The 20,533-nt window shown below is 36.0% G+C and overlaps 1 protein-coding gene across 7 annotated transcripts in view; it reads right to left on the bottom strand.

Moving 5' to 3' along the window:
• The window catches only part of MPDZ (multiple PDZ domain crumbs cell polarity complex component), a 172,666-nt gene that overhangs the window by 94,129 nt on the left and 58,004 nt on the right, over positions 1-20,533 (bottom strand). For 4 of the 7 annotated variants that reach the window (XM_068553690.1, XM_068553688.1, XM_068553687.1 and 1 more), the window contains exons 6-12: positions 19,270-19,483; positions 16,171-16,299; positions 14,356-14,565; positions 11,335-11,449; positions 10,889-10,977; positions 1,480-1,663; positions 553-642 (exon numbers count right to left, since the gene is read on the bottom strand). In XM_068553690.1, the coding sequence (XP_068409791.1) occupies positions 553-642; positions 1,480-1,663; positions 10,889-10,977; positions 11,335-11,449; positions 14,356-14,565; positions 16,171-16,299; positions 19,270-19,483 (1,031 nt within the window). The remainder of the gene's footprint in view (positions 1-552; positions 643-1,479; positions 1,664-10,888; positions 10,978-11,334; positions 11,450-14,355; positions 14,566-16,170; positions 16,300-19,269; positions 19,484-20,533) is intronic. The other 3 variants (XM_068553691.1, XM_068553686.1, XM_068553692.1) reach the window with 1 other exon arrangement.

Here is a 20,533-nt window from a genome sequence, read left to right on the forward strand (position 1 = left end):
CATAATTATATACTAAAACTATGTCGCCCTAAAATTTCTGAAACAGTTTGATGAATTCTAGGTATATAGTGAGAGAAACCTCAGAGAGGCTTAATAATTTCTCATATAACTCCTTTCAAAATTTAAAACTTTCAAAAAATTTAGAAGAAAAAGTCCCCAAAATAAGGATAATTTCATTCCTAAGAGCTTATGCTTTAAAGCTTCTCTTGTGTTTATTTAAAAAATCCTTTTAACTTTATTACTGCTTGCTCAATAAGAGACAACTTGGTTCTATCCTAAGAAATAAGGGGAATGAAATAAAGCCACGTATGTAACTGAATGATTCCTAAAGGTTCTGATTAAAACAATGTAGAAGAAAAAAAAGACGGACTCAGCAAGAAAATCTGCCAGCTATAAACTATTTAAATCTACTGGAGCAATTAATCAATCTGTAAATAAGGATTTTCAAGAGTCTTCTTTGAAAGATTTTTTAGTAATTTACAATATATCCAGAGAGGTTGAATCACATTTATAAAAATCATTTCTCTAAAAAACAATAAAGAACATAATAACCTGGCTCCAGGTGTTTACCTTCTTCTTCAATTGGTAATATGCTGGTGTTTCTCCTCAAAGATAAAGAATCTTCATCTTCTTCATAATTTTCTTGAAATAAGAAAATTTTAGTAGTTATGTCTGTAATATAATCAAGCACTTGAATTTTTCAAACCCCGCTTTATTTATTTGAACACCTAAATGAGAGTTTGCTTTTTGTAGATAAACTTTTCATCAACCACATGTACTTAAAGTTCTGTTAATGGTACAAAGAAGTAATAAAGTTCTCCTGTGATTTGCCTCCCTCTCTCCTGGTCTGCGATTAGTAGTGTACAGCATAAATACCAGAATGGTCAACAGTCTGAGAAATGAAACACACTTTCAAACCAACAGCCTGACTTCTACCAATAAATACTTGCATCAGGGAGCTACATGAGGATTTCAGTAATTTTCAGAGATATTCATGTACAAACAGCTTATGAATGACATTTCTAAACGTGGAAATAGGAGTCTCATGGTCTACTGACTGAGCTAGCCAAGCCTACACATTGAATTAAAGTTGATTCCTTCAAGGAAAGGGTGGGCATTTAGAAACATTATGGGGGTCACACACATAATCTAGGCAGAACATATTTCCCCCTAAAGAGAAAATGTAGCAATGACATCCAAAAGTAAGGCAAGGATAGAAAGCAAATGACTGCACATGTTTCCAAATGAGAAGTGGTGACTGAATAAACAGGATAGAAATCTGCTTTATTCAGAAGCCCATTCTATAGTTAATGGATGCATCTCTGGTTCCAGTGAATCCCAACTTTATTAAATTCCCTTTTTATTTGGTTCATAATGAATAGTTAAGATGAAAAGTGACTCTTTAAATAATTTCAGAATTAGAAAAAATACAAAATGATGTTAAGAGTCTAACTGAAAACCAGATTCATGTGGCCTTACCTTTGCTTACACTTGCATTAACAGGAGACAAAACTGCATCTTTTGTGATGTCCTCCCGTGACGCGAGCTCAGCGTCCTGCTTTGTTCCTCTCCTCATTAATGTCAGGTGAACAGTCTGTCCTGTGTGTCGCAACACCTCTACTGCTTGTTGATTGGTAAAACCCTGAAGGTTTGTGCCATCTACCTATCATAAGAACAAGACATGTTAAAAATAAAAGGATAGTTGTATTACCAACCCACGAAACACACAGTTACTGCTTGTCAGTGAGAACAAAATTGGGAATGAGTAGTCCCCTAGGTGGGGGGATGGGCTAAAACCTGTCTGGGGACCAGTACTGGCTCAGACACACTGGAATCACGCAGGAGTGTTTCATCTGTTTTAATACAAACTAAGGGGTCTCACTTCCAGAAATTATGAGCCAGCGAGTCTAGAGAGGGGGCCGGGATTCTCCACCTTTTAAAATATTCTTTTATATTTCTTAGGGGATCCTAATGCACAGTCAAGTTTGGAAGTCAGTACTAGGCAGGATACAGAGGTATAGAAGACAGTGAGGTAAGTGGTCACTGAGAGTGCTGACAAATTCCGAAATCATACTTACACTGGCTTTAAAAAAAGAAAGATGACAAAACTACCTTCCTTTTTATTTCTTTGCCTCTTCAAAAAATATTTTCCCTTTTTCTAGTTCACAAATGACAAAACACTTGACGGTGGCCCTGTGACCTTTCCAAACTAACAGATATGATCCCATCACCCCACCCAGCCTTTCGTAGAACACTCCTTGAGACAACGCTCCAAATTCTCAACAAGGCTTAGGATGGCCGTGTCAACCCCACCTCCCATCACCAACCTCATCTTGCACGATGCTGCCTATTTCTCTGCACTCCAGCCCCAGAGGATCATTTCCGTTTCTCTGACCTGCAGTGCTCCCTTCAGCCGTGAGGTCTCTGCAAGTTCTGTTCCCTCAGTCTAAACCCTCCGGACAGCCTGCTCCAGCCCATGCTCTTTCTTATCTATTTACTTAGAAAATGCCCATAAGTACTTTAGATCTCAGTTCTATAGTTATTTCCACAATTAAGCTATCTTGATGCCCCTGACTTTAGTCAAAGTCCCCTTTACCACTTCTCCTTCACAGCACTTTTCAGAAATTAAAGTTTACGTTTTCTGTCATTATTTGGTTTATTTCTGCATCCTCCAAGAGGACAGGCTCTGTGTGTCATCAAAACACAGTGCTGGGAATTCCCTCGCGGTCCAGTGGTTAGGACTCCACGCTCTCACTGCCAATGGCCTGGGTTCGATCCCTGACCAGGGAACTAAGAGCCCACAGGCCGTGCGGCCACCAAAAAAAAAAAAAAAAAACAGTGCTGTTCACACAGTAGATATTCACAAATGAGAAATGAGAAACTGGCTCATACATCAAAGATTTCTTTGGAAAGCAAATTATATTTTTGCATAAATAAATGCAGATTATAACACCTTATTTTAAAAAATACATAATATTTAAAAACAGTTTGGAAAACTGGAACAATAAATTTAATGTTGAAATTCAAAGTCACTGATATTCCTTTTGAATTGTGAAATGGCTGTAAAATGGCTATTAAGTGTCATGCTTTTCTGAGCACAGTGCTGACCACATTAGGCACTCAAATATTTACTAAGTGAATGAGAACTACAATAAAGACCTAGATCAGTGATCTCCAAGATGAAGTACCCTTACTGCAGAGGTTTCTGGAAGAATATAATAAAACTCTTAATTAAACATATTTTAAATCTCATTTGTTTTATACACACACATATATAATACATACATTAACTATGCATATAAAACAATATATATAATACATATAAAACAACATATATCATATATGAATCATATATCATATACGAATATATAGAGAGGAGAAAAGAGGAAGGAGAAAGGGGTAGTTGATAGATAGATAGATAGATACAGATTTTTTTACCAATGGGGATATTCAATCAGAAACCTAGAGACCTCTGATCTAAATGATCAATTGGACTTCGGAAGTTACTTAAGTTTTGTATGATACTTTTGAGCTAAATGGCAACTTGCACATATGTGTCTAACACTCTCCTCTTTCCTCCCACCACCACCTTGTTGATTCCCTCTTGGAAAGACTAGTAAAAATATAATAACAGAGAAAACACCATAACAAAACTGGAAACAATGGAAGAAGACAAGTCCCTATACCAGTAACTTGGAGGAACTTCTATGAGGAATGGTCTGAACATGACGAGATTGAAGGCAGGGAGCTGGATCTCTACATTTGAGGGAATAGTTTCTCTCGTCTGTAAGATGAAACTTCAGTAAAATCCAACAACTGCCCTTCATTAAAAGGAGGAAGTCACATGGTACATGTGGACCCTAACCAGTGATTCTAAAAACTACACCAAGTGCTAGAGGTCACACCAAGCTGGGAGCATGGGGCAGCACAGAATTACATATGTGCAGTGAAGTCACACTATGCACACACATGCATACGCACACAACCCCAACTAACTCCTGGTTACACAACACACACAGAAAACAATCTCTTACTATAGAGAGGCAACGTTCCCCATTGTGGTTTCCTGGTTTCCTCTCTATTCTATTAATCTACAAGTCAAACTGACTAAATTTAAACTTTCCCCTTCCTTCTTGCTTTGTCAATTCCTGAATTATTTGTACAAAACTCCATCTCAACTCCCTTTTGTACAAGCACAGTTCTGAGATCTCTGAGAATAACTAAAGGTCACAAGAATAAAATACCACAGTCCAAAAGAAGGCAAGTGCCCTGAAGCATCAGTACAAACATCTTCCAATGAGACTGTCACTGCAGTGAACAGGAAAAAAGGTATTTTCTGAAATTTCCCTTCAAAGGAATTCATAATTCATTATATTGATGGAAATAGGGATTATATGTACAAAGAAGGAACAAGTATCTACTAAAAAAGAAAAAGAAAACTGTTACAATGAAGGCAGTCAACAGGATTTTAAATACTGCAAAAACAAAGTCAAGGAATGGAAGACAGGAATATGCAATTTTCCCATATTTCAGAGGACAAGAATAAATAGATAAAAATGGTCAGGGAAATAAGACTGAAGACATAATGTGGCTGATCTAGAAAATCAATATAATTGTGAAAAGAAATACAAGGAGAAGAGAATAATTGAGGAAAAAATAATCAAAGAAATGATTAGTAGACAAAGAAATTTGCCTCTATAAATCAGAGGTATATGAAAAACTAGGGGAAAAAAACTAACACTGGACATATCATGGTTAAATTCTTAGATTTCAAAAATCAAAAGAAAAAAAATCTATCAGCATCTAGGCAACAGAGTGAGCAGGTTATCCTCTGTGAAAGAAATTACAAACCCAAAATTTTATATTCAGTGTTAACAATGTGAAAATGGAAATTATGTTTGAGATGCTATGATTATTTATATCCTATACCGTGTTGTGAGATGGCCACCATGCAGAAATTTAAACTAACTGGTCAAGAATTATAATTTGTACACATTTAGGGCATAAATGGGCTGGGTTGTTAGAGATTAGGAAAAATTTAAAGGAGGTTTGTTTTGTTTTTTTCTAGAGAGAAGAGTGCTGTAAGTCCCCACTCCACCTAGATGTTTAGCCTTTGACCACAAGTCAGAAGAGCTGTGTCGCATGTTGTAGGGAAGAAGGTAGTAGATTGTGTCTAGCTCTGTAAGGAGGTTAAGGGAGAGGCTGTTTAACTGCTCTGAAAGTGAAGCAAGAGAAAATTGCTATTATGTCGAGAACTGCTCAACAGCCTAACTCTGTCTGGGCACAGACCAGAAGGGGACCACACACACACACAGACACACACACACGAGACAGCCAGGCTGGAGCCATCTTGAAACCTACCCAAGAGTACCCCTAGGGAATAATGGTACCCCAAAGAGAGAATCTATGGAACAGAATGCTGAGAAACCAGGGCCAAAGGGAAGAAGAGTCAGTCAGATGAAAAAAATCCACCATCTGTCATGGAAAGTTCAAATATCTCCACAAGGATCTCTCAGGAATCCAAGAAGGAACCCTAAATGACAGTCGGTTTTGGATATCCTCCAGGTTCACTCAGTACAAAGCCATCTTACAACAGTGTCAGTCAAGGATGAAGTGTCTTACGTGTCTTACTGTCTTTTCCTCTCTTCCTTCTCTCACCTTTTACACTGGTAAGAGTCAGAAAGCACAATGAGAAGGTGAGGGAGGAAAAGAAAAGCTAGGCAGGGAAGACATACTGGAGAGTGCATTCTCTATCCCTACGTAAGCCATCAGTTCATAGCAGGCTTCTGGGAGGCCAGGGAGGCAGTCTGAAATTAGATTATTATTTAGGATGGGAAATTTTTAATACTAAATTGGGGTTGTATTTGGTGATTTTTGATTGGCCATAGGGCATTTTACTCTCTAAGAATAATGTGTAAGTCATGGCACCTGCCTAAGATTTCTTCCAGGGAAAAGGGAAGACCCTTCCCTATAAAAAAATTAAAAGAGAGTTGATGACAAAATTTCCAAGGTTGTTTAAGATTATCCCCCCTAAGTCTTCCTTATGCAAAGTCTATGTTATCCCCAGCCAAATCATCCAAGTGTGCAAAGGCAACAGAAGAGCTTATCAGACAGAAAAGGTTCAGAAAGTGTACCAACACATTCTTTCATTTAAAATTTACTAAAAAAACACTTTAGCTAAGAGATTAATCAGATTTAAAATTCAACGTAAGAAAATAGTGGCATACAAGATCCAGTGCTGAGTAATAAAATAAGTAAAATTCAAATCTAAATAATACTATTACAGCAAAGTCAAATGTTTCAAGTCTTGATCCATAAAAGATATCCAAAGTGGTGTGTAATACAGTTATTTATATTAGCAAGAAACTATAAACAACATAACTCTCCATGAATAAGGGATACTTAAGTATATTATGACAGATTTATATGTGCTGATATGACTATACCTCCCAGGTATATTTCTAAGTAAAATAAACAATAAAAAGGTATAAACTAATATGATCCTTTTAAATGTAGATACATGGAAATTTTCTGAAAATTTAAATCATAAACTATTAAGAGTGGTTTCTATGAGAAGGGTTTTTTTAAGCCATGTTCAAATTTTATATTCTTTAGACTTCAAAGACAAAAATTAATCTAAGAGAAATAAACATGTTACTTACTCTCAGGGTAGTAAAGAAAAGGAGAAAAATCGCAACTCTGAGGTGCCATAAAAATTCTTAAAATGCACAGAACTTAGGCTGTAAGTTTTCATCTCCAATAGATTTTTATGGCTCAATTTTTAAATTCAGTTTCACTAAGAAAAATCGAATGTATATGATTTTGTCTACTTAGTAGCAATAAAGTTCATTATGTAAAGGAAAAAAACCACATTTTTCCCTTTTTTTGAAAACCTGATGACCTGAATTTAAAAATATATTTCTTACACAAATGTCAGAGATGGTAGGTACTAGCACAGAAGAAGTTGTTATAATGGAATAATTACGGACTTTTAAACCTAGACTTCGGTTCAAATTTCTCAGTATCTTCATCTGTAATATGAGAATAATGGTACCCACTTTCCCAAAGTTACAGCGCATGGCACTTTGTACTGGAAAGATACTCAGAAACTGGTATTATTATTAATAAAGTGAAGAGGTGATTAATAAACATGAAAATCCCAAGCCCTATGGGAGCAGTTTCTGATCAACATAATTACACCCATCATACATATGAGACAAGGTCACCAAAACCTAAATCAGGGCTCAGGCCATCTCTGATCCCTCAATATCACAGGAAGAGAGTTAAGAGGTGGCTTCAGACCCAATTGTGCCAGAGACAAAAGTGCTGTGGAACTAGGTGCAATGGCAGTAAACTGCCTATGTGCTATCTCAAGGAGAGATCCAACATCTTCATAACGTGCAGTGCAGATACCGCAATTAACAGGTGCAATAAGTAAGGGGAGAAATCCTAGTTAGAACAAATGGAAAAGCCCAGCTCCTTAGCACACTCAATCTAGCTGGCCAAGCCCTCCTCCGACATGGCCTATACCTATACACACATACAAAACTTGGGACTATTAACAAAGTCACAGAATACCAAAGGCAACACTTGATACCTTTCCTTATTTATCAACATATGCTTGTTTAATATTTTTTTAAATCAGATGTTAATTCTATACTGCTTTTATCAAGGATCTCTGTACACCAATCTAAAAAAATGAGTATATGATTTTATCTAATGACAAGGTTGGTCAACTTTAAAAAAAAATAGTCCTTTTATTAAATAATTCCTATACAGAATACCAGTACATAATGTGGGAAAAAAAGTCTCTATTCCCCGCCCCGTAATGTCTACAGTGAAACTCTAGGGGTCAACAGAGCACAATTTGTAAAACAGGAATCTTATAACAAAAGAGTTAATGTTTCAAAATAATACATCCTCAAAATAGTAGGAAATAATTTCTTAATCTTCTCACCACCTCAACAATTACAAAATAAAAACAGAGTATAGTTCCAAATAGCTGCTGCTAGGACAAAATTGAAAAAAAAAATCAAACACAGCAGTTCTGAAAAGCAACTAGTGTGAAGAACTAGTGTGAAGAACTTTCCTACCCGTATCTCAAAAGCCCACAAGATGACGGTATTTTGCACAAAATTAATGCATGATCAAAAGTACTGCATGATGTTCCTTAAAAGTCGAGGTGCTTCCAACTTTGAAGTAAGAGAATGTTGCTAAAAATTAAAAATCATAACACTGATGACAGCAAAGACCGTGATTTTATTGAAAGCAAAAATACTTCAGAAGAAGGGTGCTTCCGCTTTTGAGTCAAAAATTTCCTTTAGCACTGATCTTGTCTAAGCAAAATTATATTTGAGATTCCACTTATATAAGAATGAAAATAATGACAAGCTTGAAAGGAAGCTTTTGTGAGACTTAAATGTGTAATCATTTCAGACCCTCAATAAATATCTGCTTAATTAAACTGTACTTATGTGCCAAGCATACTATGTATTTTAAATAAATAACTCATTTGGTTTTCCTAAAAATCATACAAGGGAAGTGTCTTTATCCCAATTTTGTAGGTTAAGGAATCTTGCTTCTTGCTAAATGGTTAAACATGGAATTATATGATCCAGCATCTCCACTCCTAAGTATACACCCAGGAGAAATGAAAACATACATCCACACAGAAGTTTGTACATGAATGTTCACAGTGGCATTGTCCATAATATCTAAAAAGTGGAAACAACTCAAATGTCCATCAACTAATGAATGGATAAATAAAATGTGGTATGTCTATACAATGGAATATTATTCAGCTATAAAAAGAAATTAAGAATTGATACATGCTACAACATAGATGAACCTTGAAAACATCATGCTAAGCAAAAGAAGCAAATCACAAAGGACCACCTATTGAATGATTCCATTTACATGAAATGTCCAGAATAGGCAAATCTATTGAGATAGGAAGTAGATTGGTAGTTGTGTAGGGCTGGGAGGATGGAGGAATTAGGAAGTAACTGCTAATAGGATGGAGTTTCTTTTAAAGGTAATGAAAATGTTCTAAAATTGATTGTGATCATGAACGCACAACTGTAAAGATACTAAAAGCTTCTGAATCATACACTTTAAATGGGCAAATTGTATGTTCTGTGAGTTATATCTCAAGAATGCTGGTTTTTAAAAAAGCTTTCTGTTGGATTCAAATATATAGCCTGGGGGGCAAGTACATTAGCTATATATTCAATTTTTAATTCTTTATCAGATATGGATTTAGAATATGTATATATTCACGCTCTCCCTCTCCTTTTCCTCCAAAATAAAAAAAGTAAAGTAGTTAATTTTCATTGTATGTTAAAATAGAGATACAACAGGAAAGCTCTTTTCCAGGATATGAGCAGCTTAGGTGGCACGCACAACTTGGTCTTTAGAGCAGATTTCAAGAGGTAAACAGGTGTAGTTAGGAGTTTTATAGAACAAAGTTCAAGAACAGTCACAGAGTTGCAATGTAGAAGCAAAGAGCAGAGACTGATAAAGGACATCTCTATCTTTTTGTTAAATGTGAAAGAAAACACAAAACATAAAATTTACTGTCTTATCCATTTTTAAGTATATAGTTCAGTAGTGTTAAGTATATTCATGTTGTCATACGATACATCTCCAGAACATTTTCATCTTGCAAAACTGAAACTATACCCATTGAACAACTTCTCCCCATTTCCCCCTCTAACCAGCCCCTCACAACAACTGTTCTACTTTCTGTTGCTATGACTTTTTGTGCCTGGCTTATTTCACTTAGCATAATGTTCTCAAGGTTTTGTTGTAGAATGTGACAGAATTTCCTTCTTTATAAGACTAAATAATATTTTGTTGTATGTATATACCACATTTTGTTTACCCATTCATCTGCAGAAGGACCTCTGGGCCACTTACTCATCTTAGCTCTTGTGAATAATGCTGCAGTGAACAAGGACTCTTCTATCTTAACTACTATTAAGATCCCAAGGTGAAAACAGAGACTTCATTACACATAAACAAATATATATTAAGATAAATCAGCATTCCCCAAAATGTACTCCAAAGAATATTAATATATGTTTGAGGGAAGAAAGAACATGATTACAAAAGTTTAGGAACCTCTGAGGTAAAAGAGTTAAACAAGTTTCTTTACTGGGAAACTTCTCAGTTTTTGAGTTTTCAATGTGCATTGTGGATCCCTAAGAAACGATATCACAGGCAGTTTTTCCTAAACTTATTTAACCAGAAAGCCCTTGATGCAGGGTCTCTGGGATTCACGTTCTGAGAAGTAGTTAGGGTAGTCCAGTTTCCACTGAACACTGAACTGAAAGTTGGATTCTTTTTATACTACCTTGAATAGCTATATGGTCAAAACATACTAATGTTACTAGGATACAATTATGAGCTTGATCTAATCAAGAAGATCTGGCTTTATTTCTTTTATTCCTTTATAGTCTTACAGCTAAAAGGAGCCCTGGTCATGGTGCCAACAAAAATAGTGTCATTCTGCTGATGTAAAAAAATGCACACAACCCAATTTCAGATTCAAGTACACTAAAAGTGATAATGTCTGGTCTTTAGTTTTGGAGCATCTGCAGCTAAAATACAAGTATGACTATTAATGTACCAAACTCATTAAAACCAGAAAGCAGATGTACCAGCAGTTATTCAAGAAAGTGTCCCACCTTTAGAAATGGCATCAATAAAGCTTCTATCCAATGCTCTGACTTCCACAAAATAATGAGTAATTGTGATGACAGCTCAAACCACCAAAGCAAGCTTCAATTAGTATAGAGCTACCTGTAGTTCTCAAAACTGCATGAACTAGGAGAATGCATCTCTCAACCTTGAAAATTAACAAAGCTGTTATTAAATGTGTACTTACTGCTATAATTTGGTCTCCAATTTGGATTCTTCCATCATGTTCAACAGCACTGCTCTTTGTAATGCTCTTTACAAAGATTCCTGAAGGTTCTAAGATTAGAAATAGGTTTGTTTTTGCTTTGTTTTGCTTTACTATTTACAAACCACACTCAAACAATACCCATCCTCCATTCTCCAAATATAAAATCCTAATTCTGCACAGATATAAATCAACCAACCACACAAAGAAACCCACTAGTAGAAACTTACGCTACAGAAAAAGACAATGGTTTTGTCTGTCTGAAATAAAATAACAGAGTCGCCTGCACTAAATTATTCCTAAGGAAGATTTCCATCAGTTTATGACAATCTAAAAATACATTATGTTGATTCAATATTTCATAAGACAAAGATATTGGAGGCAATTGCCAAGATGAAAGATATAGAATATTAATGTTTAAAAACTACCTAATTTTTTATCTCCAATGTAACCAGCAATGGTAATTCCTAATCCTTGGACATTTTTAGTGAGTTCTACATCAAATGTCTCATTTTCTTCACATTTCTGAGTAGAAGCATCAACCTAAAATAAAATTGATAAATAAATATACACATAAATAAACATGTAAACAAACAAGATAATCTTTTTTAAGCCACAATCTTTAGAAATAATATGATGTAATTGGGTGTTAGAGAACTCAGCTAGAAAATTATAGAGTAGGATTACTCCTTCAATCTTGACAACTTGGACTGAGCATCACATTTTTACTCAAAAGGAATGTCAAGAGTAGAGCTGAACACCCCCAGCAGAGAAATATATTATTGTCTGCGCATGCAAAATGTAAAAAATTAAACAGTTTCTTATTAACAAATTCTATTTTCAGGGATGGCTCATCTTCATTTTTGAAGAAGTTAGGATGTAATACAGTTAAAATAACTCATACTTTGAATCCACATCAACAAGTTCAAATCTAGCTTTGCCACTGAATTTTTCTAAGCATCACTTTGCTCAACTGTCTATCAGGAATAAGAACAAGTCCAGCTAACAATTACTGAGCAGTTTCTATATAACAGACACCTGTCATGTCTCAATTCATTTACTCCTTAGAATAAGCCTATGAGGTAGGTACAATTACTGTCAATTTTTCTCTGGGGAAACTGAGGAACACAAACTTTTCCAAGGACAAACAGCAATCTAGTAGAGGCAGAATTCAAATGTAGGTAGGCTGGTTGCAGAACCCCTGCTCTTAAAAGCTGCACAGTATGTAAATTCCTCCTAGAATGTAGGGGCCATACTGCCCACTCAAGACATGCTGTTATTACTATCTTAAGTTGAAAGCTGATTCTAACACCATGAATGTGAATCTATCCTCCAGATATACTATTAATAGACTGATGATTATTTTGAAAGCCAGTGAAATGTACCAAACAGCTAATTAAAACTATCCTTGTATTTGCTTGATAAGTTCAAACTTTAATACAAAAAGCTTTTTAGAAGGAAAGAATGCCTTTCCACATTGATTTCCTTCACTCCTGGAGTGGTACCTGAAAGCAGATTTCTCTAATATGTAGACTTATTATTATGTATTGGACTGAAGGGCAAGGCTCCCTGAATAAAGCATGAATGAACTAGCTCAGTAAGTCATCAGTAAGTTGTTGGCATTATATACTAGTGTGGTGTCAGCAGATTCCACAGAGAACCCTAGGAAGATAACAGAAGAATGAAGTCTTTGGTTCGAATGGACATGCAGGTTGGGGTGAGCTGGTAATGCTTTCTGATTTTCTTTAAGCACACTCTGTATCTCACTGATAAGTCACCTAAATGAGATATAATTTTATAGTAAAGTTTTATTGTTTTCATTGCACATAATTATCTGTGCAAACTTAGCAAAAGTTTAAAGTTTAGATAATTACAAGAAAATGACAGGATGAAATCTGCTTCAATTGAAACAAATGTGTCTTCTATTTTTAATAAGACTTATGCAAGTGCTATTTTAGAGGGTGGCAATTTGACTATCGAATGGTTTTAAAAGGGGCACAAGCTTCACAAATGATGATATGCACAGAATAGATACTTTTCTAAGCTTTCAATTACATCAAGTGGTTTTTGGTATTGCATTCATTTATATATTGCTGAATAAAATGTTTTGTTTACCACAAAAGAATGCCATTTAAATACTTTCGTAAACAGGCTTTCTTTCTTTACTTCTTTCTCCCTGCAAAAAATAGCAACGAAACTCAATGCTAAAAACAACAGAATCATGGAAATTTCAAGTGTTCTAATAAAGTTTTAAAGGGCTTGTGGAAGAGGTTAGAATATTAAAAAAAAGAATTTGTAGCAACTGTTTAGAAAATAACTGTTTTTAGATCTATAAGAAAGGAATGTAGAACTTGCATTTGCTATAAAGCTCATATAGAAATTGGTCGTAATTCTCTTCTTACATATTTAAGAAATTTCTGGATAAAATTATTTTGTTGATATTTAATCCACTATCATCTTGTGACCTGAACTATTTGAGATAACCATTACATTATAATAATTTTGAAACATTCTAGCTTTTTTCATATCAAGTTAAGAACAAAGATGGAATGCTCTGCCTATGAATACAGCTTTTGTTACAACCCTGAAAGCATAACTTTTCTCTAAAAAAAAAATTATATAACTGGGTCAAGAATAGCGACTTATTACAAATCTGGTAACAATTATATGACATACCTGAAAACAACAATGAAAGGTTTTAGTAAGCTTTATTTATCCACCTTGCCCACAAAAAAGACACTAAGAAGCAAGGTGTTGAAAGGGCATGATTGGAACTTACAGCCCACCTTACAGAAACACTTCTAAATAAGAAAAAGATAGAATTAAATGTTTTAGGTATTAGTAGTAAATAATTTTTTTAAATTTATCCGTACTTCAAAATATTTTCCTCATAAATGTGCTTAGAGAAAAATCAAAAACAGTAATCTAGAATTTTTAAGCAATCTATCTTTCATCTGTTAGACATTATTCCTATTTAATAAACTATTATTAGTGCTGAAACATCATTACATTTGAATTTTGTTTCATTCTTTAGCACTAATACACTAACATTAATAAGTCTAGTTTCAGACTTCCCTGGTGGTGCAGTGGTTAAGAATCTGCCTGCCAATGCAGGAGACACGGGTTCAAGCCCTGGTCTGGGAAGATCCCACATGCCACGGAGCAACTAAGCCCGTGCGCCACAACTACTGAAGCCCACGTGCCTAGAGCCCGTGCTCCGCAACAAGAGAAGCCACCACAAAGAGAAGCCTGACACTGCAACGAAGGGTAGCCCGGCTCGCCGCAACTGGAGAAAGCCCACGCACAGCAACAAAGATCCAACACAGCCAAAAATAAATAAATTAATTAATTAAAAAATAATAATAGTAAGTCTAGTTTCTAAATAAACACCACTGTCATCTAAGTGCTACAGTCTATGACTTTCCCATTAACTGCTTTTATCTCCTTACCCGCATCTCTGGTGTAGAAGATGGGGATGAGGAAAGCGTGATGCCCAAAGAGGTGGGCACCGTTGGTTCTTCCGTGGCACCTCTTGCAATCATCAATTTGACTCTATTTCCACACTGTCTGAGGACCTGGGCTACTTGCTCACTGCTCATTCCTGCTAGATCTGTGTCACCAATCTTTAGAATGTGGTCTCCACTGCATAATCGCCCATGCTGAGTAAAAAGGGATTGATTAGTCAGATTGTTGTTGTTATTATTATTTACTTCATCAGAGAAATCCCTCATTTAGAGGGAACGGGAGTAATAACAAAAAAAGAGCTATTACATGAATTACCAATCATGGTACATTAAACATGTGGTTGTAATGTTAACTGTCTTTTGAAGCATCCTAACTTCATTAAATGTGATATAAGTAAATGAAATTCATAAATATTCTTTAAATCAATAGTTGATATGAGCTTTTCAATTTGATTTCTACCCACTCGATGCAAGAAAGCACTAGTCTTTCTGTGAATTTTTTGAGGGATACAATAAAGAGAAAATGCCACTAAGGAAAGATGAAGTATAACTCACTTCACAAATATATATAACTCAAAATACAGTACCAACCACAAAAAAGCACTGAGTTAATACCACAATTTTCTGCCTTGCCATTTCAATTATAAACATCCCTAAAAAACTCATTTGCAGATGAAATCTTTGTGAGACTTAAATTCAGATAAACCAGGGAAGTGAACAGCAGTCTGGTAAGCCTCCATACAGGCACTGTCCACTAGAACTTTCTGCAGTGATGGAATGTTCTGCATTGTCCAATATGGAAGCTACAAGCAACATATTGCTCTAGAGCACTTGAAATATAGCTCGTCTAATGGAGGAACTGGGGTGGTAATTTTATTTAATTTTAATTAATTCAAATTTGAATTTAAAAAGTGATATGTGGCCAGTACCTACAGTATTAGACAGTGCAGCTCTATACACAAGGTAAAGCTGATTTATCACAAGCCTGTCAAATAGAGAAATTTCACTGGATACTGCATGATACTGGCTAATGTTTAAAAGGAAGAAAACGCACATACTATTGAGTTACTCTCAATAATTGATAAGGTTACCTCTATTGATAAGGCTGCCCATAAATCTGCCTTTCATTTGCCAACATGAAAAATATTTGATGCACGTGACTTAAGTTCAAATACGCATGCAAAAGCAAACAGCTTTATATACAAAACATTATAACCAAGGCAAAAGAGACACTAGAACTTGTCAAATTAAAACGTAAATCATAATTAGTAACTTTACAATTTTCTCACATATGCTCCAACAACTTTACATAGCATAAATGGCAATGCTTTAATGAACTACTCTAAGAGATTAAAAACAGGCTGTACTTCATATACAAAGATGACACCAGTGACCCATCACTAAAGGGACAAGATGAATCTTGTTTTTCTCCCCTCAGTAATGAAGTATTCTTTTTTCCATAATACCTTGTGGCTATAAAACAGATAAGTAGGCTTATAAACGTGATTTACAATCATAAAATAAAGGATATATACCTCTACGATGATCAAAACCACAACCTGGGCTTTAGTCTGTGATTCTAAAGAGTCTTAAGATCACTGTCTGTAACTGTAACTGAAAATCAAGGTCTCTCTTGAAATGTATTTCTCCCCAGGTCTAAGAAAAACATTTTACATACAAGCTCAGCAAAATAGAAGATTCTGACATTGTCTAAAGCCAAAGTCTCTTCTTTCTAACAGAAATGTAAAAGATGAAGGTGTATTTTTGATAAAACATAAAAAATCTGCTGGAGTGGCTCACCTGATCAGCTACTCCTCCAGGCAGGATGGTTTTCACGATCACGCCAGTTGCTTTTCCTCCTACAATGCCAAATCCCAGACCAGAGCCGTCATTTACCAATTCAATAGTCTCCACGTGCTGCCAGTGAACCTGAAAACAAAGCCCCCATATGAATTTGTAAACATTTTACGAAAAACTAAGATTTTTATTACAGTTGACATCTCTATGAATATTATTTTGTGATTAGTATTAAATAACTAAGTGCAGACATAATAATGAGCTTTAACAGGGTCCCTTTTATTTAGTACACTTCTCTTTCAACATGTTGTTACTGCTACTGACATAACCATTCTTGAAATTATCAATATATCATTATAGTGACTGCATTTAACCAGGTAAAGAGAGATTTGCAAGATCCTTTGTAGCACTTAAAAAAAAAAAAGGGATGATCAAGGAAAAACTGTTAGCTGTTAAGAACTTCTTCTGCATAAACCCTATTGCACAAGATTCCAAACGAAATGACCTCTTAAAGTCACTGACAGCTGTCAGTGACTTTACAAAGCAAAATCAAGATTTTATTTGCTTACCAATAGAGTCAAATTTTTTTTTCCTTTTTTCTTTTTTTTAAAGAGCTCGTACTCTGATAAGATCAATAAGATTGGTTGTTTTTTTTTTTAATTTATTTTTTGGCTGCACAGCACGGCATGAGGGATTTTATTTCCCAGACCAGGGATCGAACCCAGGCCCTTGGCAGTGGAAGTGCGAAGTCTTAACCAGTGGACCGCCAGGGAAGTCCCTAGAGTAAACTTTTTTAAGGGACTAAATTTTTTTTTTTTTAAGGAATGATGTCAAGTAAAAAGGCTACATAAAGAAAGGTAACAATCCCATTCACCATTGCAACAAAAAGAATAAAATACCTAGGAATAAACCTACCTAAGGAGGTAAAAGACCTGTGCTCAGAAAACTATAAGACACTGATGAAAGAAATCAAAGATGACACAAACAGATGGAGAGATATACCATGTTCCTGGATTGGAAGAATCAATATTGTGAAAATGACTATACTACGCAAAGCAATCTACAGATTCAATGCAATCCCTATCAAATTACCAATGGCATCTTTTACAGAACTAGAACAAAAACTCTTAAAATTTGTATGGAGACACAAAAGACCCCGAACAGCCAAAGCAATCTTGAGGGAAAAAAATGGAGCGGGAGGAATCAGACTCCCTGACTTCAGAATATACTACAAAGCTACAGTAATCAAGACAACATGGGGCTTCCCTGGTGGCACAGTGGTTAAGAATCTGCCTGCCAATCCAGGGGACACGGGTTCGAGCCCTGGTCTGGGAAGATCCCACATGCTGCGGAGCAGCTAGGCCCGTGAGCCACAACTGCTGAGCCTGCGTGTCTGGAGCCTGTGCTCCGCAAAAAGAGAGGCCGCGATAGTGAGTGGCCCCCACTTGCCGCGACTAGAGAAAGCCCTCACACAGAAACGAAGACCCAACACAGCCATAAATAAATAAATAAATAAATAAATAAAATTAAAAAAAAAAAAAAGACAATATGGTACTGGCACAAAAACAGAAATATAGATCAATGGAACAGGATAGAAAGCCCAGAGATAAACCACGCACCTATGGTCAACTAATCTACGACCAAGGAGGCAAGGATATACAATGGAGAAAAGACAGTCTCTTCAGTAAGTGGTGCTGGGAAAACTGGACAGCTACATGTAAAAGAATGAAATTAGAACACTCCCTAACACCATACACAAAAGTAAACTCAAAATGGATTAAAGACCTAAATGTAAGACTGGACACTATAAAACTCTTAGAGGAAAACACAGGAAGAACACTCTTTGACATAAACCACAGCAAGATCCTTTTTGACCCACCTCCTAGAGGAATGGAAATAAAAACAAAATAAACAAATGGAACAGAATGAAACTTAAAAGCTTTTGCACAGCAAGGGAAACTATAAACAAGACGAAAAGACAACCCTCAGAATGGGAGAAAATATTTGCAAATGAATCAACGGACAAAGGATTGACCTCCAAAACATATAAACAGCTCATGCAGCTCAGTATTAAAAAAACAAACAACCCAATCCAAAAATGGGAAGAAGACATAAATAGACATTTCTCCAAAGACGACATACAGATGGCCAAGAAGCACATGAAAAGCTGCTCAACGTCACTAATTATTAGAGAAATGCAAATCAAAACTACAATGAGGTATCACCTCACACCGGTCAGAATGGGCATATCAGAAAATGTACAAACAACAAATGCTGGAGAGGGTGTGGAGAAAAGGGAACCCTCCTGCACTGTTGGTGGGAATGTAAATTGATACAACCACTATGGAGAACAGTATGCAGGTTCCTTAAAAAACTAAAAATAGAATTACCATATGACCTAGCAATCCCACTACTGGGCATATACCCAGAGAAAACCACAATTCAAAAAGACACATGCACCTCAATGTTCACTGCAGCACTATTTACAATAGCCAGGTCATGGAAGCAACCTAAATGCCCATCGACAGACGAATGGATAAAGAAGATGTGGTATGTACATACAATGGAATATTACTCAGCCGTTAAAAGGAATGAAATTGGGTCATTGGTAGAGGCAAGGATGGACCTAGGGACTGTCATACCGAGTGAAGTAAGTCAGAAAGAGAAGAACAAATATCGTATATTAACGCATATATGTGGAATCTAGAAAAATGGTACAGATGAACCAGTTTGCAAGGCAGAAATAGAGACACAGATGTAGAGAACAAACGTATGGACACCAACGGGGAAAGCGTGGCGGGGGGGTGGTGGTGGGATGAATTGGGAGATTGGGATTGACATGTATACACTAATATGTATAAAATAGATAACTAATAAGAACCTGCTGTATAAAGAAAACTAACAAAATTTTTAAAAAAAAATTTTTTAGAAGCCATAAACTTAATCATAATTACATAAAAAATATTCCAGGCCACAGACAGATACAACAAAAAGGGAAAAACCCAAGAAGTACAAAGAATCTACAGGAAGTGCGAACCCATACAAAACCTTAAAGAACTAGAAAAATACGTTCTGTTCTTCTTGAAAATTTGATGTACTCACCGGATTAGAGTGAGCTGAAATTGTGCTGGCCGCAGATGGAGAACGGGAAACTATGGGGCTGATGAGCTGAGGCAATGAGCCTCTGGCAATAACCAGCTTGACAGTATCTTTGGCTTTCTGCAGGATGCTGATGGCCTGCTGATGTGTAATTGTCTGATCAAGTGCCTGTCCATTAATAGCAAGGATCTGATCAGTTTCCTTCAATCTTCCATCTCTAAGAATGAAAAAGGGGGCAAAAGATAACTAACAGCTCTCAAAAAAATGACAGCTTCTTTGGCATGCATTTTCAGGTTATTTTTAATTCTATTTTCTCATGTCCACACTATGAAAGCTTTTTCCTGCAGCTGCACTTCTAAAAATATTTTTTCTATTTCTTTAATTTAGTATGTATATGAGATGGTGTTTACTATTGTGCCCAATCATTATGCTGTACACCTTAAACTTACAGACTGCTGTATGTCAATTATGTCAAAATAAAAATGGAAGGGAAAATATATATGCTTTGGCTCCAGTTGACCTACCCCTAATCAACCCCTCCCAGTTAAAAGCGCCTTCTTTTCAGCTACCCACTCAACCTATACATTGTATTTTAGATGTTCCTATCCTCTACAAATGAAAGCAAAGATGTATATATTTACTTGTTGCTTTGAGTATATTAATAAAATATTGCTCAAATTATCATAGGCCATTTGTATACTTTTCTACAAAGTAATTTTAAAATCTAATCAAAAAGAGCCCATTTAATAGCAATGAGAATACTGTCCTAGTCAAATTTTTCTTTCCTTACTAAAAAATGATTAAGTTACGACTATATTTAAAAAGTTAACTCTCCTTTCAAAGGACTTTCTTTTTATCGTAGCAATGTTAAGAATTTAATGATTTCTAAAAACTAGTTAATAACAGATTGTATTCAGTTTTTTGTCTGTTTTTGTTCATTTTTGTTCCTTGAAATTCTCCCAAGGTGACCAGTACCTTCTGAATGCGGTATCAAAAACAGAAAAGAAGGCTTCCCTGGTGGCGCAGTGGTTAAGAATCTGCCTGCCAATGCAGGGGACACGGGTTCGAGCCCTGGTCTGGGAGGATCCCACATGCCGCGGAACAACTAAGCCCGTGCACCACAACTACTGAGCCTGCACGTCTGGAGCCTGTGCTCTGCAACGGGAGAGGCCGCGACAGTGAGAGGCCTGCGCACCGCGATGAAGAGTGGCCCCGGCTCACCGCAACTGGAGAAAGCCCTCACACAGAAACGAAGACCCAACACAGC

Source organism: Eschrichtius robustus, chromosome 10, assembly GCF_028021215.1.
Source record: "Eschrichtius robustus isolate mEscRob2 chromosome 10, mEscRob2.pri, whole genome shotgun sequence".
NCBI lineage: Eukaryota > Metazoa > Chordata > Mammalia > Artiodactyla > Eschrichtiidae > Eschrichtius > Eschrichtius robustus.